The 23,659-nt window shown below is 38.7% G+C and overlaps 2 protein-coding genes across 3 annotated transcripts; both read left to right on the plus strand.

Annotated features, from left to right (window-relative positions):
* Positions 1-3,296: 3,296 nt before the first annotated feature.
* afg1la (AFG1 like ATPase a) lies at positions 3,297-9,714 on the plus strand. 2 transcript variants are annotated; one of them, XM_066668763.1, is made up of 14 exons: positions 3,363-3,486; positions 3,775-3,992; positions 4,305-4,522; positions 4,774-4,825; positions 4,922-5,023; positions 5,195-5,325; positions 5,756-5,855; positions 6,038-6,096; positions 6,330-6,412; positions 6,614-6,684; positions 7,753-7,853; positions 7,955-8,095; positions 8,186-8,293; positions 8,449-9,714. In XM_066668763.1, the coding sequence occupies exons 2-14, from the start codon at positions 3,977-3,979 to the stop codon at positions 8,575-8,577; spliced, it is 1,311 nt and encodes a 436-aa protein (XP_066524860.1). In that variant the 5' UTR covers positions 3,363-3,486; positions 3,775-3,976; the 3' UTR covers positions 8,578-9,714. The 2 variants fall into 2 exon arrangements, with proteins under 2 accessions (XP_066524853.1, XP_066524860.1); XM_066668756.1 differs by lacking the exon at positions 3,775-3,992 and having other exon boundaries at positions 3,297-3,417.
* Positions 9,715-11,065: 1,351 nt separating this feature from the next.
* Positions 11,066-23,659, plus strand: foxo3a (forkhead box O3A). Its single transcript, XM_066668768.1, has 2 exons — positions 11,066-12,429; positions 19,681-23,659. Exons 1-2 carry the CDS (start codon positions 11,818-11,820, stop codon positions 21,010-21,012), a joined length of 1,944 nt encoding a protein of 647 aa, XP_066524865.1. The 5' UTR covers positions 11,066-11,817; the 3' UTR covers positions 21,013-23,659.

Genomic DNA, 23,659 nt, shown 5'->3' on the forward strand with positions numbered 1-23,659 from the left:
CTGGGTATTTGGACAGGTGTCAAGATGACATTGCACAAACAGTTTCCGGGGCACAGAGGAGAGAAGGATAATTGGTAGGAGAAAGCACATACTTTCATTGTTTTTGTATACACCCTCAAAGTAGCAATTTGTCGTTTTCTCTAACGTTTGTCCTTTATGCAATGAAGCATACATTATACTGAAACCAACAGGCCAGGATGAATCAGAGATTTTTGTGGTTAGTTCCATAAGCTTATGATGTGGGAAACACTCTGCCTGAATTTGTCCATTTAAGACTGTCTTTGCACTGCAGTTTCAAAGCTGAAATGCTTAGCCGTGGCATTGACTGCCATGTAATCTAACTTCACTAATTTCACTTGTAATCTAGCAGCAGATAAAACAGCACATGGACATGTTAACAAGGTAAAAAAAAAATAGATCATTTCCCCCTGGCGGGTGTTTTAACCTTACTCTTTAAATCAGATTTGATTATAACATTGCCTCACAGACCTTCAGCGTCTGGTGCTCTAAAGAGTCATGGAATATAACTGTTCACCATTGGTTTTATTATCAGTTGTATTATTATCATTTACTTACTGGTTTCAAGAATGTAAGTTATGAATTACTTATTACTGTTAATAATAACATGCATCCTCTTACCCTGAAAGGCAAAAATCATGGAGACAAACATGAAAAAATCGGATAAAATCCAGGCTGAAGGAGAGTATATTCAGTACTCAGCAGTCTCTCTTTTCCAAAGCGCAAATCCCCCGTTAACGCTGAATCTCCAAGTTGTATTCCACAACCTCACCGTAAATGCATGATGGCTGCATGAGTGTTTGAATGTGTGTGTCTCAGAGCATGCATGCTGCACTGTGCCGTAAGGCACCACTGTTGTCATGGCAACATTATATGTAGAATCCATGCCTGTTTAAAAAATGCTAAAACAGAAAATTTAATTTATTTAATTTTATTTAATTCATAATAGTAATGAAGTCCATAGTCATATTTTAAAATTGTACATTACTTAATATTGTATTTTTTTAATTGAAAACAAATATTATTATAATAGCAGGTAGTGTCACAGTCACATAGCTCCAGAGACCTGAAGGTTGTGGGTTTGGTGTGGAATTTGGTGTGTTCTCCCTGTGTCTGCATGGGTTTCCTCCGGGCGTGTTCCATATATATATGGAATATATATGTAATATGGGGAAGGTAAATAAAACTGTGTAAATGCCTTTTATGAAAAAGGATCAACACACAGTACAAGTTTAATTTAGAGCAATATTTAAATCTGCATAGGAAACTGACGAATAAGAAGCTAACTTCAGCCTCATGCCCATGCTCATAGTCCGCCAGCACACTGTTTGATTTTACCAGACTTTTAAAACTTCTGGGCCCTTCAAAAAATAAGAAGCACATATCTGCTTTAGAAAATGACATTTATGGTGGAAGGGCAAAATAAGTAAGGAAGATAACAGGAGTGGGAGTGAAAGGAGGGTTACTCTTGAATAAGAGGGTTACCCTTGTGCCTCACTCTTAGTGGCTGGGGTTCTGGTTTAGGCCAACAGTTCTGTAGTGGTAGGACATGCAATTTTTTAGTTTTGTGCCTCTTAACTTTGGGAGGAGGTAATTGCTTGGCACCTTAAAGCCATGCCATCTTTGATCATTACAGCTATGTGCATTCTCGCAAGTATTTGTATTACGTTAAAATTGCATTACTGTATAAATCAAAGAGAAAACCTGTATAACTTTGGTTTAATAAAATTCAGGCACTGTAACCTTTTCTTGCAGATTGTTCAGGCAGCATATTTTAGGTGTGCTGGACTCATTGGGGAGCTCCCAGCATCCACAGTGGTCTTCCTGATTGTTGTTTCGGGTTTTTCTGGGGGTTTATGTTGTTTTTTGCTGTTTGGGTGGGGATTATTTTTTTATTGTGTTTATGTGTGCTTGTGTGTGGATTGAGCTTGTGCCAATCCCTTACAACTTGTGCCCATTTCATAAATGCTGTTCATTGCAGACTGACAGTGTTTCAATAACCATGTCTGAGTTTGACAGAATTGGTATCACTTATCAGAAGTGGCATCACTTTCAATACCAGATCAGTGAGAAACTCACCACAGAACTTGAGGAAGTCCAGTGATGGATTAGCAAAATCACAGGTGGCCAGAGATAAACAGGAAACATATATCAGAGAAATAAGGTCCCTGAGTAGGGGTACAGAGTGCTCTACCAGTCCTTTACAAGGCAGGACCTTCACCACGCCAGACAGCCACTTGAAGAACTAGTGGGCCACAGCTGTGGTGTGAGAGTGCTAGGCTCATCTGTGCAGTGCTACAAGGATAAGCCCTAAAGTGCTAGAGGAGATGCCATAAAAGATACATAACAATTGGACAGAGCTAACAGTACCTATATGGCACCATTACAAACAGAGTCCTCTGGCTCCTCTGGCACTGCTACAATAGTGATTGCAGGGTGAGCATGTTGGGGTGCTAGCTGTGGAGATATGGTTCTTGGTCCACTGGAGGGGCTGGCATCAATGAGGGGCTGATGCCTAAGTAGAGAGGGCTATTGAGCTCAAGCTCAATAGGGTTGGTGTGCAGCAAGAAACCATGAAGAGCAGCGGAGGTTATGAATGCTGCGACTGTGCATCAGGTGAACCTGACACAAGCCCCTGGAGAGGGTATTATCTGTGAAACCATGCCAGCCTATGCCCCACACCAGAACCGTAAGGAAGTAAGTACGGAGCTGGCCAGTGGGTGTATTTGACGCGCCTGTATTTCCCATTAGGTGCAATCATCATAATCTTGCTCATCCTCTCTGCCAATGACAATGTCATCTTTCTCAGTTCGGCAATGTTCTGATGATTTTAAGTTCAGTGGCAATGTGGTCTGTGGTCTGGTAAGGGATAAAACTATCCCACTTCTGACACCTGATGTGATACCTCCAGTGACTGGTATTGAGACACAGCCATGCTGCAAACAATGCCCTGTATTTTACACCCCTAAAGGGACACAGATAACAAATTAGACCTGGTGTATGGCAGAGCCATTTATCCACCGTTACCAAATCTTTCTGACAGTGAACATTTCTCTGCTCACATCAGCTGCCAAACACCAAGTTCAAAACCTACAAATACACATAACATAAGCAACACAACAACTAAACTCAGAACAGAATTACACTAATTGTCCAAATACAGAGAGAGAGAGAGAGAGAGAGAGAGAGAGAGAGAGAGAGAGAGAGAGAGATCTGAAGCCACGCCCAGAACATGACCGTTCTCTGTTCTGTACAAATAAAGTTTTTAAATCCTGAAGGCTAAGATGGCGGCTGGTAGAGCGTCCTTGGTGTGTGCCGGTTTTCGTGTTCTGTTAAAAAATACACTCCTAAACAAACCTACAACAGGCTTGCGTAGCGCCCACCACATTCTCATACGAGGTGAGTTACTGCAGAGGAGTGTGTTTTTGGTGACACGATGAGAGACACGACGCTGTCAGGGGATTTAGGGTGAGGACCTTTCACTGTGAAATAGTTGAATTTTTTAAAGCAGTGTTATCTGTATTTTATCACAGGCGTGTCCTTGTGTCACTGAGTCGGTTTAAGAGACACAGATTTATTTACGGCAAATAATAAAGTGATAATAATGTGTTTGGCTCAAGATAAGGTCGTTTAAATAAACCTGAGCCCAAAGTGACATGTTATATGACCGAGCAGTAACAATTAGTCTGTGCTGCTATAAATGAATATGAATGCGAAACGATTATTCTATATTTTTACTTCATTCACCATCCTCAGTGGAAGAAAAAACCTCTTGTAGTAAATATGCTGTGAGAATTGTGAAAAATGCAGTAAGCTCCACGGATGAACAATTCAGCTTTGAAGCAGCTGTGCTCTAAAGAGTCTCAAACTGGCAGAATTAGAGTTGCCAGGGTTTCTTAAGTCATGAACCCAAGGAACCAACTCCAACCACTTGCATGGCAGGGCTTTTGAGCTGCAGATGAGTTGGTGGCAAGGTGAGTGGAGGCATATATTAATTGCATATAAATATAGCTGCATTTACTAAATGAACATTGTGATTTTTTTTTTCTTAAAATTACTTTTAAATATGGAATGTTGAAGAGTTTCATAGGTGTAATTGACAAAGGCATGTGGAAATTTTATCAAAGTATAATAATAACATTGTTACTCTGTTCATTGCCTAAAACGTTTTGTTCCCGTCCCTTCAGTATAGTGTGGCTTTAAAAAGAAAAGGTACCATGGGTGTGGTAACTCAAGAAAGATTTTGGAGATTTTCTAAACTCTGCAATGTTTCTCCTCAACCTCAGCATTTTCATCAAGTGTACTGTCCCAGCCCATTGAAGACACCAGTACAACAAACACTCCAAGCAGCACTTTCACTGGACCTTTAGAACATTACAACAATCTCATCCAGACTGGATTACTACAAGAGGACCATCAGCAAAGAGCTGTTCTCCAAGAGTTAGATCTATTGCACAAGAAGCTTAAAGGATATAACAACCATTCTGGATCATTCTTCTCAAAAGTAATAGGGAATACACCTTTTTTGGTTACTTTTTTTGGACTAACATAATATAAATTGCATTGATTTTTTATTTATTTATTTATTTATTTATTTATTTTTACATTTTTTTTTACAATATTATCACTGTTAAACATTCTGGCTATTGCTTCTATTGACTTACAAATTGTTATCGACGTAAATATAGTCATTTCACCACCTTTTGAGATGATTAATTTACATAATGATTTTAAGTTTTGTTAAACCTCTTACAGCTATTCTCTAGACAAAAAACACCAAAAGGATGCTACATTTACGGGGATGTGGGTAAGTTGTGAAACAGCATAAGCTTTTTCTACATTATTTTTGGCTCAAGGATCACATTTCTTAACAGTAAATGTAATTTGAATTCTCCAATGACAGGCACGGGTAAAACTATGCTGATGGACATGTTTTACACTCATGTAGAGATAACAAACAAAAAGAGGGTCCACTTTCATGGATTTATGCTAGATGTACACAAAAGTAAGTCTGCTCATTTTAAACAGAATAATTCAGTGCTGCATGTTGTAGTGTTTGTCAATTAGAAAGTCTGCTTCAGCAGTTATGGAAATGTGATGACTTGTGTTTTCGAACTGTGTGTTATATCAAATTTCATAGTGTGTAAAGTGATATAAAAATGTTTACGTTTCTTAGGGATTCACCGTCTAAAGCAGAGCCTGCCAAAGAGGAAGGTGGGGAAAATGGCAAAAGCTTATGATCCTATTGCCCCTGTTGCAGAAGAAATCAGTGAGGAGGCCTCACTATTATGTTTTGATGAGTTTCAGGTAAGAAGATTGTTTTAACCTTATGGCAAAGCACTGAAAATATGTCCATGTGTCCATATTTGGACATCCTAACATTTGTTGTTTAATATAGCAGCCACAACAGAATAATCAGGAATAAAATGATATCTGCAGTGTGAATGCGCAGGTATTCAACCGAAGAGTAAATAGGTGGATATATGTGGTTTTCATGACATTACCAAAACCAAACAAAAAGATTTGTATTTGTTTTTACAGCTTAGTTTTCATATGTGTACTGTGTGAGCTAAGAAGGAATGTGCTTTGTATTTAAAAAAAAAAAGGGAAGAAAATTCCATGATATAGGCTCTTCAAGGATTTTAAAATGTCATATTGTCATAAAATATTTTGATCACCTTCTACAGGGTTCAGGTTTCATGTCAGTGTTGCTTTATTGACTTTATACATCAAATAGGTCACAGATATTGCAGATGCCATGATACTCAAGCAACTCTTTGAAAACCTTTTTCTCAATGGGGTTGTAGTTGTTGCCACATCCAACAGACCTCCTGATGGTAAGAGAGTTTCTCCTTCTTCTTCTTCTTTTTTCCTTTCCCCCATTTGTAAACTTTATTTAACCTCACTTGCAGGTTAGCTAATCAGCTTTTCAGAAAATGTATACAAGTAGCCACTGTTTGCTTGTTAGAAACATAGACAAGATTTTAAATTGTGCTGAGTACAAAGTACTGTCTTACAGATTTGTACAAGAATGGATTACAGAGGGTGAACTTTGTGCCATTCATAGCTGTGCTTAAGGTAATTGTTCACTAGTATCATTTTGTGATTCTTGTAATGACTCAATTGATTCTTGGCCACTAATTTGGCTTCATTTGCCTCGTGAAAAGAGCTTCTTTATGGTGATTGTTAACATTTTGTCAGATTAATTTAATTAGCTAACCATGATGAGAACATCTTAGTAGACCCTTAAAGATTCCAGAGACCTTGAACAATAATGTTGGATTTATCATGGCCATTCTTATTCTTCACAGGAGTATTGCCAAACACTCCGTCTAGACTCTGGGATAGACTACCGCAAAAGAAATCGACCTGCAGCAGGAAAACTCTTCTACCTGTAAGAACCTGAACCATTTCTCTATGTGAAAAGCTGAAATGTAAAATTCCATGTAAACCTGAAATTTGAGACATGCAGTTTTTAACTCATTTTCATGTATGTGAAATACTTTATTTCTCAGATTACAATTTTTACATATTTTATTAATTTAGTTTAAATTTAATTACTTAATTCATGTTTTTGTGGGTTTGTGTTAATTAGATCCAGTGAAAACAACGTACAAGAAACAATGGACAAACTTTTTGATGAAATGGCATTCAAACAGAATGACAGTAAGTGTGTAAAAAAAAAAAAAAAAAATAAAAAATAAAAATAAAAAAACAAACAACACAACACACCCACTTTGGGCGGCACGGTGGTGCAGGAGGTAGTGTCGCAGTCAAACAGCTCCAGGGGCATGGAGGTTGTGGGTTCGATTCTCGCTCTGGGTGACTGTCTGTGAGGAGTTTGTGTATTCTCCCTGTGTCTGTGTGGGTTTCTGTCGGGTGCTCTGGTTTCCAGAGAGAGAGAGAGAGAGAGAGAGAGAGAGAGTCCGTCCGTGTGAAGGACTTGCGCCCCCTCCAGGGTGTATTCCCGCCTTGCGCCCAATGATTCCAAGTAGGCTCTGGACCCACCGTGACCCTGAACTGGATAAGGGTTACAGATAATGAATGGGGGAAAAAAAATGTTTCTTGTGTGCAGCTCAAATCTCAAGAAACGACTACAGGAATTTTCTCAGAAATTGTGAACAGTGGATTACTGCTAATGTTATGATGAAAATACTTTTAGTTGTAGTCTAAAATTATGGAGGTTTACATGGTCAAAGCATTTTTGATACTTTAAAACTAAAAAAAAAGGGATTAATCAGGATACAGTTTAAAATCGTGAATATTTATCAGAAAAAATAAGGAAATATGAAAGTAGACTAAAAAGTAAATCTTATTTTCTGTATATTGCATACTTTTGAAAGTACTAGTAATACGTAATAAGTTCAAAAGTTCATTCTTGGCAACTAATTTGGCCTCATTTTCCATGTGTAAAGAGCTTTTTATGTGGGGTTTGTTAAATTTAACAAACATTTAATTAGCTAGCCATGATGAGAAAATATTTTGTCAAACCCTTAAAGATTCCAGGGATGGGGGTATAAATTTTCTCAAACAATAAATATACTTTGAAAAGACCATTTTGCGTACGAGGTGAATATCTTCAGAAGACGACTTGATTTAATACTCTTACATAGATTTTATTACATGAGTTAAAAATGTTTATGTTGAGGATTTATACATAAAGTACATTTTAACTTTTCTCTTTGTTTGTTCATGTTATCTCTGTCTAAAGTAAATGAGAACATTTTTATCCAGTAACTCGCCCCAGGTATCTGAAGGTGCACGGTAGGACGCTGACACTCAATAAAACATGTGGGACCATTGCAGACTGCACATTTGAGGAGCTGTGTGATAGGGTGAGCTTGAATTTTTCGTTAATAGTTTAGACATTGCTGTCCAGAGTAAATATACTTTTCAGGCTGGCTATACTAGATTGTTTTTATTATTTTATTTTTAGCCTTTAGGGGCCAGTGACTACTTGGAAATCTCTACAGTGTTTGACACGGTTTTCATTCGGGACATTCCTTTACTCAATTTAAATAAGAAGACCCAGGCCAGGCGGTTCATAACACTCATTGATGCATTCTATGATCATAAGGTAAAAATCAAACATATGTGCTATTCTGACAGTATGTTTTTGTTTAATTTATGAACAAATCTGATGCAGCAGAGCTGAATATTTTTACAGGTACGAGTCGTGTTACAGGCTGAGGTTTCGTTAGGTGAGCTGTTTCTAAATGAAGGACACCATGATGATGAGAGCCACATTTTAATTGATGACCTGGGCTTAAAAAGGGTAATAAACTCATTTAGAGCTATTAGCAAATAGAAATATGTTTTACTTTTAAAATATTTTGTAATTGAATAAAAGTATGTTTTATTGGAGGCTGTATTATGACTGATTTTACTTTGACTCTACTCCTTATTTATTTATTTATTTTTATTTTTAAGGATGCAGCCAGCTCGCTGTCAATTTTCACTGGTGAGGAAGAGGTATTTGCTTTCCAGAGGACAGTATCCCGCCTCACAGAGATGCAGACAGAGGAATACTGGTTGGAAGGGGACCGAAGTGCATTATAGTGTGTGTCATTTACACAATGGATGAATCTTGCCAATCATAACTGCTATGAGTATTTTAACCAATATTCCTTTAAAACATTTTTGCTGCACTTTATATTTTAGCCATACATATTCAGGAGTTTGGGGGGCCTGATGAATTTGGGGCTTATATGGAGTTTTATTCCATTAATAGAACGGAAGGACTGTCTTCTGCCATTGAAATGTTGGAATTGGGTCTTGCCTTTAAGAAAATGTAAATGCTTCCTTTATCATGGCATATTACCAGAATTCATTTTACTTAATGTACAGTGTTCAGTCAAAACAGCTAATAAAAAAATCTATTTAAGATAATTATATCAATTAAATTATTTTTAAACTTTCTCAGATTTATTATACCTAAATTGTTTTTATTTTCTGTATTATTATCTAAGCAAATACGACAACAGTTAATATTTGATTCATGTCTTAATATTTGACCATATCTTTCTGTAGCTGGTAATGTGACATGAACATTATCCAATGGCTTAATATTAAGTCCCTAACTGGAATAGAGGTGCATCCCAATAAATCAGAATATCATCAAGAAGTTAATTTATTTCAGTAATTCAGTTCAAAAAGTGAAAGTCCTATATAGATACATTACAAATAGAATCATCTGTTCCAAGTGTTTATTTCTTTTAATGTTATAGCTTACAGCCAACAAAAACCCTAAAGTCGTGCACCTGTATGATTGAAGGAATGGCAACCACAGTCATTGAATGCCATCTGTCACCTGTGGTGAAGTATCTGGTTGGCATCTTCAGTGCTCCCTCTGGTTGAATGGCAAGGGCTTTCACCATTAGTTGGAGCTGCCACTGGTCAACTGGCAGCTTGTTTCTGCCACTGGCTAACAGGCAAATTTCACTTAGAGGCTGCTGCCACAAATGTCAGTCAGTGGGCAGCTTTCAACTATAGGGTAATCTCACAAATCTTTGTTAATCACACAAGCAAAGCGCCTAGTTTAGCTTGTTAAACATATTTTGCATCCTGCATTGTGTTTTTGTGCCAAAATCGGTGGTAATTAATTTTTACATTGATTATTGAGCTCTTGCATTAAAGAGGCTGGCGTTGTTACAGTTTCTTTAAGAATTATATTTGTAAATTACATTTTTACTGTCCTATATTGTGCTTAATTCAAAGAATTTAGACCTTTCATATATGGGGTGGTGGGGGGTTGAATTGAAATTCTTAGGGGTGTTGAAAAAATAAACTACACCACATTCTTTTGAGTATCTCTATCTCCCTGCTACAAATTTATTTAATTCTCAAACCCAGAAACAGTACAATATTTCAACATATTTCACTCCTGTATTACTGCTACATGTTGACTTTAAAAGAACACTACTCACTTCATTGTGAACAAGCAGGTGTAACTACTTTAGGAGTATAATAATTATTTTCATGGCTGTTACAGTGCTAAATCCTGGCCTTGGAGAGTTCAGGTTTAAAACACTTGGCCCTAATATTCAGATGCCTTCATTTTCTGGATGAGCTGTACTGGGTCAGGATTGGATCTAAACTGCAGGGGTGTTGTAGATCACCAGGACCATGACTGGGCACCCAGAATATATGTTTATGCCAGTTAACTTAATCAAAGAAACATCTGATGATTATACAAATTTATCCATGTGGCCAATACTATAATACATATATTTGTACAGGGTGTGCACAAGGGCTTACAATTAATTTTGCACTGTGTATTAAACTTAAGTTTGTAGTTTTGCAGTGGGTGTCAATGTGTCCTGGAGGGAACTTAAATTTGACCCAAAATTGCAGTCTCTGCCTGTTGTTTACCCACTTGTGGGCTGACTGAACCAAATTAATATTCTGCAGTATGGTATACACAGTCGTATCAGGATATTATAACGACTTTCTTGTTTGAACACTCCCTGTCATTCTCTCAGCTCCACTGACCATACAGGAGTAGTTCTGCCATTACAGGCTGAAGTCCACCTGTTGTTCTGCATATTCTGCAAACCCATGTTCCTGCACAGTTTGTGTAGGTCATCCTTGAGTCCTTTATTAGTGGTCATTGGACACTTTTTGCAAGATTCTCAGTCCAACAATGACGACTGGTGGATTTAAAAACTCCAGCGGTTCTGCTGTTTCTGATCCACTTGTACCCACCCCATGTCATTGTCACTGCAGCTTAGAATGATCATGCACCACGCAAATTATGCCTGCTCTCTGGTGGTACTGTGGACTGCTGTTTGTGATTGTAGATAGTCCTCCTTTATAAACAGTGGTGCTGAGAGAATGGAGTGCGTGCAGAAGTAAGAAGGTGGTCATTCTTAAAAAAAATAATAATAATAAAATAATATTAATAATAATTCTGCAGTCTATGGTACATGCTCCTCCGGACCCAGTGGAGTAAGGCTCCTTTAAGAAGCACTTCCACCCGCGGGCTCCAGGCGGCACAGCTCTGCCTTAAATCTCCGCCTCCTTGTTGCTGCAGAGCACTAGGAAGGCAGAGCATTAGCGAGTATTTATTTAGTTGCTTCGGATCGCCCAAAATGTGGGGCGCGGAGTCGTGCAGTTCTCGACCCCGCACTCATGGCCGCTCGCTCGGGGGAAAGCGAGCTGCAGAGAGGCCGCTAGGCGCCGCGAGCCGCGGGGGTACGGCAGAGGTGAGGATGGCTTGACTCGCTGGTCTAGAAGAACGCAAAAACGCTACACCCACTATGGATTCGCCCCCGCTCTCTGGGCACTGGAAAACTGTATCTTCGTTATTCCTTCTGTGTGAAAAAGCTTGAAAATCTTCGTCAAGATGGCAGCTGGGTTTGGAGATAGTAGTGCTACCCGCGTACTTGTTTTACTGGGCAAACACGTCTGGGATTGTAACGCAGCATCGAAGAGAGGTGAGCGTTGACCAGGTCAGCCTAGCTCTAGCTTCGTCTACTCGTCCGAGTGCTGCTCCTAGCTTAGTTTTTTGCCTTCGGTGTTTCTGTTTGGTTTAATGGGAATTTCCGAAGCCCAGCTGCAGATAGCTCAGCAGCAGCACGTGGAGGGTGCGAATTCAGCATCTCCACAACTTAAGAAAGTGTGGAGCCGGGTGTAATTCGCCCCCGAGACCCATATGAAGTGAACGTGTGGGAAAAGTTGAGCTAAGCCTGGTCCCTGAGGAATCCGTCCATTGATGGAATGCGAGGCGACTCTGCAGCTGCTGCGTGAACCGTTTCGCCTCAAAGACAAGCGCCCGGAGGAACTGGACCAGGACGAAACATGGCAGAGGCGTGTTGTGGTGGCGAGGAGGAGAAGCCCGGAGCGGCGGACGTGGATATAGACCCGGATTTCGAGCCCCAGAAGAGGCCGCGCTCCTGCACCTGGCCGCTGCCCCGACCCGAGTCCAGCTCCGCTAAAACAGAGCCAAGCGAAGCGGACATTATCCCCGAGGAAGAAGACGACGAAGGTGGCAGCGGTGGTCCTCACACTGAGCAGTTACCGAGCTGCTCTCGGGGGGAACAGAAAGCCAGTAGTGCTGCTACTAGTGCTGCCCTTGCGGTTAAAAACCCTGCTGCTGCCCTAGGGGCTAATAACCTTATTGCTGCTGCTTCTTCCTCTGACAAAGGCACATATGGCTCTCCTCTCAGCGCTCAGCTCCTGGCTTCTGGGGGCAGTGACTCCAGCCTCAACAGCCTTGGGCCCCAGCAGCCCAGAAAATCCTCCGCCCGCAGGAACGCATGGGGCAACTACTCGTACGCAGATCTCATCACACAAGCCATCGAGAGCTCGCCCGAGAAGAGGCTGACATTGGCCCAGATTTATGACTGGATGGTCAGATCTGTGCCATACTTCAAGGACAAAGGTGACAGCAACAGCTCTGCGGGCTGGAAGGTATGTCCAGTGCACATCAGACCTCTAAATCTGAGATAAACGTAAGAAATATCACTGTTGCTATTTTTTTCATTTCACATGTGCAACACAGGAAGGGGGTCTTTCTATGTACATTAGAAACCACCATCAACATGTTCGTTCTTGTGTTTTAGTAGAGAAATATCAGTGCTCTTTTATGAATGTTTTTTGTGATGTCAGCTGTCATAACCTCTGTTGTAAATGGATACACACCATTTGATCTTAGCACCGTTCACACATTAATCTGTTATTAACATTCCTACTAAATTTAAAGTATAGTGATAAAATGTAATGAAAGAAAACAACTCTTATAAAGCCTTACAGCAAGTTTGCAAATGAGAAACATCTTTCCCAACTCATTGGATTTGTTTAGACCAGTGTTGTTGTATCTTGCAGCAACATATGGAGACATTCAGGTTACTGCAGCAAAAATGTAGCTTTTTCAGATCTAAGAGGATATCTGTGGGATAAGTAGGTTGTGAAGAACAACAGTGTGAACAATATAAATGACCTGTAAAGTGCTGGACTTGGCTCTGATGAAACCTACTTATCCCCCAGATGACCTCAAAGATGTACATCACATACACAATTTAATGTTTGTCCGTGCCTGCTGTTATATTCGTTGTCTGATTATGTGTATACTCCTGGACAGATTGAGCATGCTTGTTCCTTTATTCATGTTACACACACGATTTCATGATGTGTGCTCTCTGTGCCCATTCTTGTTTTATTTCAGGGATTAGCCTGGATGTAATTAATTCAACATGGAATCAAGTTAATGAGTGGTCTTGGCTTTACTGGATTTGAATTAGAGACAAAGGACCTGCAATCCATTTACTGTCCTGCACTTAGGAGGACAGGAAATGCAAAACCATATGTTTTATGGTAGATGAAATACCTCACACTATTTATTACATTTGTTTTAAAATAGGAGCAGGTCACAGCATCTGGTACTTGATTTGTTTTATTATTATATATATATATATATATATATATGTTCCTCCATAATAAAATGCAGAAAAGGCATTTGGTAAGAATTGAATAGGAATTGTATGTTCCTCAATATTATAAATGTAGTGTGAGCTGGATTTTGACTGCATAGGAGTGTGCCATGGAGTGGAGTTAGTATTTATCAACTGCATGTGCCACAGCGCTTTTGCATATGCCTTCATCTGAGAGAGGGGGAGGGAGGAAAAAAATAGAAAAGCCACGATGATTTCATTGGTGGGTGTCTACTGATTGGCTGTTTCAGCCCCACCTCTGTTTCCTATTGGCTGGTGGCTTCAGCATAAGAATCAATCAGCTGACTGGAAACTATGTAGGTCAGTGTGTAGCAGAATGTGAGGAGCTTGCTGTTTGACTCTGAGATGGAGCTTTGTGTAAACTGGCTGTACTCCAGTCCTCTTCTGAGTGCTGCTCTGCTGAATAGGGACAGCAGCATGGCTTTGGGAGGATGGGGGAGGGAAGTACTAGAAATTTTAGCCTATTATAGTCATTTTATGTATATCTAGTTGTCTTATGAATAGAAGGAGAATAATAGATACTGTAGTAATCCCTTTCGGGGAAATGAATCTCTGCATGTAACCCTTCTCTTGTAGGGAACACACAAAGACATAGTAGTGAATCATTTTTAGGCACATACATTAGGTTTAGTGAGGACACACTTTTAGGTGCTTTTCCACTGCATGGCATCAGCTCAGCACGGCTTGATGTGCTTTTCCCTTGTCGCTTCCTCATAAAATGTTGCCAGTGATGTTTCAAAACCACTTCTATAACTCAAACTGTGGGCTTTCAAAACCGCAACAACAGTGGCAATAATATTAGATGCAGTTTACTTGTTGTGTATTTAGTTTTTCTTTTTCTTGGACTTAACACGGCTCTGTGCCCTAGTTCTCACATATCAGGAGAGTTTTCCTTGTTGTACGTCCGGCTCATGCTGGCGTTCTTCTTCGGCCACCAATCCAAGGAGTGTTTGAGCCTCTTCAAAACACTGTGGTGTAATTTTGCAAGCTGCTGTTGTAAGTCGGATAAAAACAAATGAGACCTCTGCTGTAACTTGGAGATTTTACAAGCAGCTTGTTTGTTCTGAAGGTCTGTATTTCACAAATTAAACAATTCTCTCTGGCCACTCAGCACTCTGCAAGGTTTACATGTCATATTTGGTACCTACTCGACTTGCCTTTTACCAGGTACAAGAAGGGACTAAAAAATATATCTAGTTCCAGGGATCAGGAACCCGATTTGCCTATTGGAAAAGCAATGGAACTGAGCACAGTCAAGTAGGGTGCATGCAGTGGAAAAGTGCCAAATGCAAAACTTGAGCAATGGTCTACCAGCCATTAGTTTGTGGAGTGGTTTGGGGTTTAGATGCTCTGCTCAAGAGCACTTCAACTTGCCCTCTCTCAAAGTTCGTAAAGAAAAAAGATTTTTCAGAAAAGAATCTTAACAGTTTTATATTTAAATTTCATTTATAAATCAAAGAATACAGTTAGATAGCAAAGAACAAAAGATTTTAGATTAGCGATAGGCATTTGAGTTGAAATATTAGTCATTTGTTCATGTTTTTTTTGTTTTTTTGTTTTTTTCCCTCATTTCTTAAACCTGGTTTCAGATTTTTCATACTTCACTGTGTATCATGGGTCACCGATCTTATCTATGTATGTGTGCCTGCAGGTTTTCGTTCCAAAGCTGTAGCACACCTCATACTACTTATTTAATCAACTAGTCTCAGTAACAGTTATATAGGGTGTGCTCCTGTTTGACTGGAATTAATAACCTACAGCCATGCCCTTTGTGGAATTCTTCAGTTACCCCTGAAATATATGAACTCTAAACAACACACAAAATTGTTTTATTAAATAAGCCTTAACAGAAAGTAACCTTTAGATTTTTCTTTTTTGATATGTAAATAAAACAAAAAATTCCATGTTAATGTGAGGTTTATGTTTTATTTGGAGTAACATTCACACATCCAAACCAGTTTTTATTAAGAAATATTGTTGACATGCTTTGGGTTGATGTGAGAATGAAGCCAACTGATAAAGTGCTCTGCAAAGAAAATGCTGACAGCTCTGGGTTGAAGAATTGTGCAGAGCTGCTAACTAGCAAAAAACAGAAACCCACCTAATGCCAAATATTGGAATTCAGACGTCTTTTATTTTCATTCTGTCATGATTTTAATAAGAACGAGAGAGGGTAAAAAAGCTACATTAATGTAATGTAACTTACAAATAGAAATGTTCTGTATTACATGCTATATTAATAGAGTTTAACTATATTTACTGAAGTGGTGCACCCTGAAAAATTAAGCATACTATTCTATGTGTATAAACAGAGTAAATACTATGCATGCACAGGCTCGTCCTTAGAGTGGTCACGGATTTTAATAATTTGTATGTAACATTTTAAATATAAAAATAGATCTATGCAAACAAATACAATTAATAATAATTAACAAAATGAATGTTACCTTTAAAAAAAAAAAAAAAAAAAAAAAAATTATGTACCTATTCAGTAATATAGTAATACTATCCAGTCCTATTGGATTCGACCCAGAGCAAGAAGAGCCTCCTGCACACAGAGCCGGTCCTGACTTTCCTGTGGCCTGAAGAAAAATTTTGAACTGAGCCAAACTGTGACAGTTGCACCTGAAACTCCACTAGTACTCTCCCTCTTTTTTTGGCTTAAGAATAAACAACCAGCCATATACAGAATAAAATACAGTATAAACAAACAACATTTATTTAAAAAACAATATATAAAAAAGTTTTAACATAATTAACTTTGTGATCAGCCCTCTAGCATCCATGTTAGCATTTTTCTGATTCTATAACACCTGCAGTCCTTAAGGTGATACAGAAGAAATAGAAGCAAACGTAGCTGTTTATTCTCCAGCTTGCAGGTTTGTGTCACTTTAAATGATGGTGTACTTTTTTCCTTGCACCTGTAACTGCTTCACTGTTTAAGGTGTTAAATGAAAACTTAAAAAAAAACCTGTGTTAATGTGATTGTGTGATCATAGCGGCAGCGTTTAAGGTGGAACTGAAATTTCGAAGAACTCAATGTAGCACTTGAAAATAACTGTCATTTTTAAAGGTGGTATGAAATAGCAACAGTCTCGTGGAGTTTTTTTTTTTTTTTTTAAGTTCTTTTATTCTTTTTCTCTCCACCCCCCCCCCTTTTTTTTTTCCATTTTCTGAAGGATAGTTTCTCTTCATCTTCTGATTATACACAGACTCTCCCTAACTTGAGACAAGGGGGCCTTAGTTCATTTGTGGGGCCGTACGCAGCATGCACAGTGAGTGTATTGGGAAGTCTGGCTCTGCCTGCACAAACGCCTTCCAAATTCTTAGGTGGTTCTATGCAAATTTGCCTAGTGTGACTTTACAATAAGGGACCCATCCAAACGACTCATAGACGCATATGATTCCTGATGGATGGATGTTTTTTTTCATGCTTGGCGTGTTTATAGGAGTAGTAGAGAGTCAAGTGGAAATACAAAAGCCTACAAAATTGAGTTTTGCATAATATGTCCCCTTTTGAAATAATCTATAAAATAAACTATCCCTGGCTAGGTGAAAGGGGGGGGGGGGGGATTTATGTGGGCAATAATACCTTTTGTTGAGATTTTGGCAGCAGTAGCTTATTGTTGCTGTCAAAGTCTGTCTAAAATATCTCTAAAAGGACATTTCTTGCTGAAAGCCTACAAAACCCCATTTCTGATTGTACATCTCAATTTTTGGGAACAATTAAAAGTGCTTCTGGGGTGGAGTGAAATATTTTGTGCTTCTGAGAATCTGAATATCTTATTTAAGCCACTTAACAGAGGGTACTCTCTTCAAATAGTGCTGACAGTAGAGAGAATGTATTAAACAAGTGCCAGAAATTGCTTATCAGAAAAGAACAAACTAAGATGCTACTAAGTACTGAAAGAGTACAACAATCTTTTTGTGCTTAATTAGACAGGATAATTTTAACATTTTTGACAGCCTTGGCAAGAGTAAAAAAAATGCTGCTCATATATAATAACCTACATATCAGTGGCAAGCAGGCAGAATTATCAGTAGTTGTGTAACTAAGATGTATTTGCATAATGCTAATTTGCTCAATGCTATACATTGAGTATGTGCACAACTGGATATAACAAAATAGTGAATTCTGTCAAAGCAATGAGTATGAGGCATGTAATGATGTGCTCCTGAATACTACATAAAGCTAAAGTGTTGGACTGGAATGCCTCTTTAAAGCCTGAAGGAATATATTAGAATGTAATATTTTCTTCCTAAAATGTCTTTCTTACGTTCTTCCTAAAATGCCAAGACAATATGTTAATACTCTACATGGAATTGGCGCAGTGTGGTTTCAGAATGTTAATATGGTAAATGTTAATTCTGATCTCCAGCCAACAAAAAAAATGGATGGGATTCAGAAAAAAATGGTTAAATCCAGGGAATACAGTTGCTGGGCTCAGCTAAGAAATAAAGGAAAACTGCTTACACATATTAAGAATGAGATGTGAAGTAAGTTCTCCTCTGAGAGATGAAAGTTCCCTGTGGATTAAATCCAGTAATTGGCTTGAAGCACAGGCTTTAGCTGAAGTTCAGTGTCACAAGGCATGGCCATTCACACTTTGAGAAGCACAGGCAAGGTCAGGCCAGACGAGCACAGCACAGAACCTACTCTTCAAAACTGGGAAATTCATTGTGGTGGGCAATTTACCTTTTAAGAAATTAAGTAGTTTGTAAAATATAAGCAAATCTAGGAGTTAACAGTATATCAAAATTACAGTACTGTTTAAAGATAGATTTTAGAAATGATATCAAAATCTATGTATGTTTTACATACTGAGCTATATTAAATCCAATTGTACCAGACTAATAATTGTAATCTTTTGAGTTCAACAATTACCTCTTTAATTATATCATGTTTTATTTTTCCTGTGAGTAGAATATTGTCATTTTGCTCAACACATCATGAAAGATATATTTGGACTGGTATGGTAATACCGGTCTATTGACCTGCCAACCTCAAGGAATGCCAAGTACCGTCTCCACCACAACGTATACATGTTTTCCTTGTTTTAAACTTTGGGATGTGTAAAACAAGGAAATTTTTTCCCCTATAGTTGGCATATTAACTGTGGCTGAACAGCTGAGTGTCAGTCTTTGTTTTACAAAATAGACACAATGGCAGAAACCCTAGACACAAAACCAAATGCAGCTTTGCCAGTCTGGGGGCATTTCAGCTTTCAACCAAATGAAAAGGGAGAGCCAGGCAATATGCAAAATCTGTGCCATAAAAGTCACTGTGAAATGGAGTAATGTGAATTTGAGAACTCATCTAGCTATAATCCAACTATCAAAGCCCAACTGCCTCCTCCAGCACAGAGTCATGGAGACACGGCACAGTTCAGGCCAGTTCCAGGTGACAGTGAGGAGCGTAGCACTAGAATCAGTATGAATTAAGTAATTTGAATCAAGTAATGGCAGTATTGAGCCCTGATAAAACACAGCACAAGACATTCTTTCCCTGCAACAGCTTTATAGGAAATAACACTTGAAATGTGTAGGTTTAGTGTATCTTCAGTGTTTTGCAAGGAATATTTTTGTGACTTACTTTTACTATGGTCACATGAATCAGTCTAAGTGTTCTGCATTTTCTTCTCATAGGAAATTGTTCATCTCCAAGTAACTAATGACGATTTTTAAAACTCTTATTTTTAAAAGTGTACAGGTTTGCGTGCAGTAAACAAGTCATATCGGTTTTAAGGATGGTTTTAATCTTCAGGTTCCCTATTTTAGAGTGTGTTGAAGACATACTGAAACTGAAATACATTACTGAAACGTATAAAATTGTTTCTTATTCATGGGTTTGTTTGTTTGTTTTTTTTGTTTTTTTGTAATTAATTAAAATTCCTTTTTAAAATGTTTTCTACAGGCATTTTTAAAAATATTTTCTGTCAATTGGAAAACTAGTGATTCCAAAAAATAGCACTCTTCTAAATATAGAATATACAGCTGGTGCTATTACACACATTTCATTTTTGGATACAATTTTTAAGTTTTCTGAGTAAAGTCTCATAGAGCATGTTGACTTGTTTTCAACCTTTGCAGACACAAAGGTATGGAACACAAATATAGTTCTGTGGTCTTTATTTAGTGACTTAACAAGTTATCTCATTTTAAAGATGATTTCAGGTTGGGTAAAAATAATTGTCTTCTCCTGTTCTTACAGAACTCCATCCGACATAACTTATCACTCCACAGCCGGTTTGTCAGGGTCCAAAATGAAGGAACAGGAAAGAGTTCCTGGTGGATGGTCAACCCTGAAGGTGGGAAGGGTGGCAAAGTCCCACGCAGACGCGCTGTTTCCATGGACAATAGCAACAAGCTCATCAAGAGTGCCCGTGGCAGAGCCGCGAAGAAGAAAGCTGCTTTTCAGGCTGCTCAGGATGGAAGTTCCGAGAGCTCCTCCAGTCTTTCCAAATGGACTGGGAGTCCCACATCACGCAGCAGTGATGAGCTTGATGCCTGGACAGACTTCCGATCCCGCACTAACTCCAATGCCAGCACCATAAGTGGCCGACTGTCTCCAATCCTGGCCAACCTGGAGGTTGATGAGGTTCCTGATGATGACTCACCCCTCTCTCCAATGTTGTACTCCAGTCCAAGCAGCATGTCTCCTTCCACTGGCCTGACTGAGCTTCCCAGACTAGCTGATCTAGCAGGTACCATGAATCTTAACGATGGCCTTGCTGACAACCTAATGGATGACCTGCTTGACAACATCAGTCTAACAGCATCACAGTCTCCAGGCCAAGATGACAATGGTGCTAGCCTTCAAGGAAGCCCCGTGTTTACCTTCAGCTGCTCTGGCAGCAGTCTTGGAATTCCCTCTGGCAGCTATGGTCCCAACTCCATGTTTAGTACATCCTCTGTTACAGGCCTTCGCCAGTCGCCCATGCAAACCATCCAGGAGAATAAGCAGGCCACATTTCACTTCAGTAAGCAGAGTCTCCAGGATCTGCTCAGCACTGAACCACATAGCCACAGTGATGTCCTGCTCACCCAGTCTGACCCTTTGATGTCACAAGCCAGTGCCTCCATTTCCTGTCAGAGCTCCCGACGCAATGCCCTGCAAGCAGGGCCAGGCGGGCAAGCTGGAATCAAGAAGTCTTCTCTGTCTGGGTGGCGAGTGAATGGAGTTTTGGGGTCAGCGAGTGATTCAGACTACCAAAGCTTGATCAAACAGCATCTCCAACAGTCTCCATCCAGGAGCACATCTATGCAGCTCAGCTCTTCTGATTCCTTGTTGTCAGGTCTCAGTGGCATGCCTGGCATTCAGTCTCCGTCACAGGACCGGTTCTCCACTGACCTAGATCTGGAAACTTTCAGCAGTAGCCTGGATTGTGAAATGGACACCATCATCCAAAATGACCTGATGGATGCAGACGACTTGGAGTTCAGCTTTGATTCACATCTCATTTCCAGTCAGAATTCAAACCTGAATTCAGGGAGTCTATCAAGTACCAAACAAACCTCTTCCCAAAGCTGGGTAAATGGCTGACCAGCTGAGAACCTGGAATGTAGTTAGAGGACAGAACGAGCTTTAAACCCTGTTCTGTCATTTCCTTTCAAACACTGTCCTGTACAAAGGAATTGTACACTCCTAGAAATGCTATTTAAAAACTACTGGAATGAGTTAAATTCAGTTTACTTATTTACAGTTGATGTTGTGATGGTTTTGTGGCCATATTTTGTGAATCGTCATGATCTGGGCTTGAATATGAAGGACTAACTTGTGAATTTCGACCAGTTAAGGATTTTAGAAGTGCTTGTAGTTTGATGTCATCATGTCTAAATGGACCCAACAGAAGGAAGACTGCTGATGAAAAATTGTTTAACAAAGACATTTGAAACCTTCCCTTAATTCCTTATTCAAAAAAGACATAGAAACGAACTCCATTATTAGGGTTAGATTATGATTTGTAACCATAGTTTAGGAAATTTTTCGTCATCACATTAATACAAACACTTGTCTTCTGCCAAACTGGCCATCTTTTGTTCCCCCTTTTGGATGGCCGATTTACAACATAGACTTGAGAATGTTACTGTTGTTGTCTTCTGAATTGTTTTTGTCCAGCCTTCATAGTAATTTTTAAACAAGAAAAAGGGAAGAAAGTTGTGTGTAAGGAATCCCTCACTAGGTTAATTTAATGATTTATAAAACACAGTTTTTTTTGGGTGCACTGCATTAATGTTCTTTTAAAACACTCCAAAAAAGCGTTTTAATCACCTAAAAGTTATTTTTCCATCACCTCGGTTCTGACCTCACCTGATTGTTTTATAGTAGGTTTTGTAATGTTTATGTTGAAATGTTTTTCATATTTATTCCCGAAGTGAGAAATAGTATGAACACTGCTTGAAGATTTCAGAACACGGACTTAAAGGCCACTACACGTCTGGGTATAGTTGGGGGAAAAAACACCATTTATAAGCTTATAAGGCTGCAAAGGCACATTTTAGCCTTTTATTTGTACATATCTGCACACTGGGTAGTGCTTTAAAAAGAGCACCATTGCTGCTTTAATGGCAATATGCAGCAAGGATCTTCACTACGCATGACAGACAGACCCACTTTAATATTATTTTTAAAAAGGTTAGGATTTTATTTTTTAAAAAAAACAAGAGTTGGGGTGATTATATTTAACCTAGTTGCTTGATTTTTGAACATTCAAAGCAACAAAATTTCAGTTCAGCAGTGAGGCTACCGGTTCTTTGTTCAGTAGTAGTACCATTCAGGGACCCCTGTGGCTTGTTAACATTGGTAAATTTGCCTTTGTTATTTTAATGTGGTTGAATGTATCTTTTAAAGATTTCTGTTTTAGATCCAATACTCCAACATACAACATCTCATGCACTGATATACAGTTTTGTCATGACTTTGGCTGAATTAGTGGGGCTCATTGTTTACATATTTCCACTGTGCTATTATATACCATACAAAGTATTGTCATTTGCTCACCAGAACCTAACTCAAAGGTTTTCATTTACTGCCCTTGATAACATTAAATGTTATTTAATTTCTTGTTTGATGCATTAAGAGGAAAATTTGAAGTATGCAAATGAGAAAAATTGAGTTTTTATGTATCACTATATGCCATGACTCGCTGTATTGAAGCTGTATACCAATACATACACTGAGTGTTTGCTATATCCCTGTGCAATTCCGTTTTTAATATATTAGATAGTACAGAAAAATATGGTGCATGTAAATAAAGCTTTGTACAGCACTATTATTATTTTGGGTCCTTGTTATCTTTCAGTAATGATGGAGTATTAAAAAAGACACCCGGTTCCTTTTGAAGATCTACAGCTCTGCAAAGGCAGTTCCGATATGTTTAGTACTTGTGCACTAATAATTTCTAGATGACATAAATTAGAAAAATGTTGTACAGTGCAGTTGGAGAGCCCTGGCAAAAATTCAGAATGTTTTACCGATTACCCCTTGTTCATCACTAATTATATTTACACAGTTAAGCCATGGGTATTTAAAAAAATATTGAATAAAAAAAAAAAAACAACTTCATTTGCTAATCTATTATGTAGATATGTCTAAAGAGTCAGGCGGTCTGTTTCTGTCTAAGCTCTTCTGTGGAAATATGAAGGCTTGTGTTAGAACAGTCTGCCAATACAGGTGGTGCTCAATCAGTTATTTAAGGCTTTTCAACTGTGATGAATACTTTTAGTAGGCAAACATCCACATAATGTTATGTTTGATCTAACTGGCTAAGTCAATCTATAAGTAATAAACGAACACTCAGTGACATTCTCGGTTAAAACCCATGTCTGTACTCTCTAAACTTCTCAAGACACTTGTAAAAATGTTTATGGACTGTTTGCTTAACATGTTAAATTATATTCAAAAACCTAGTCAAAAGAAAAGTGAATATTAAAAATGTTCCCCTTTTTGTAGTCAGCAAACAAAAGCTGCATTCTTGCTGAATTCTGCAAATATTCAGCACACATTTACTGACACTGTAATTTTTACTTTGTTTTTTTATCATTACAGTTTCTCAGTGGGGTAATGTTTACAAGCAATGGGTGTAGTAAATACCGCTTTGTGATTTGGTACACTGAGGTAATCTTGCTCTTCACACTATCTCTACCTAATCATGTCTTTGTGTGTCTTCCAGTGTGTTTGTCCTATGGTT

Source organism: Hoplias malabaricus, chromosome 1 (assembly GCF_029633855.1).
Source record: "Hoplias malabaricus isolate fHopMal1 chromosome 1, fHopMal1.hap1, whole genome shotgun sequence".
Taxonomy (NCBI): domain Eukaryota; kingdom Metazoa; phylum Chordata; class Actinopteri; order Characiformes; family Erythrinidae; genus Hoplias; species Hoplias malabaricus.

Coding starts and splice junctions, on each gene's coding strand:
- foxo3a (XM_066668768.1), top strand. CDS start 11,818: ATGGCAGAGGCGTGTTGTGGTGGCGAGGAGGAGAAGCCCGGAGCGGCG. Junction 12,430..19,680: donor ACAGCTCTGCGGGCTGGAAG/GTATGTCCAGTG, acceptor CTGTTCTTACAG/AACTCCATCCGACATAACTT.
- afg1la (XM_066668756.1), top strand. CDS start 3,303: ATGGCGGCTGGTAGAGCGTCCTTGGTGTGTGCCGGTTTTCGTGTTCTG. Junction 4,523..4,773: donor CTGGATCATTCTTCTCAAAA/GTAATAGGGAAT, acceptor AACCTCTTACAG/CTATTCTCTAGACAAAAAAC. Junction 8,294..8,448: donor ATGACCTGGGCTTAAAAAGG/GTAATAAACTCA, acceptor TTTATTTTTAAG/GATGCAGCCAGCTCGCTGTC.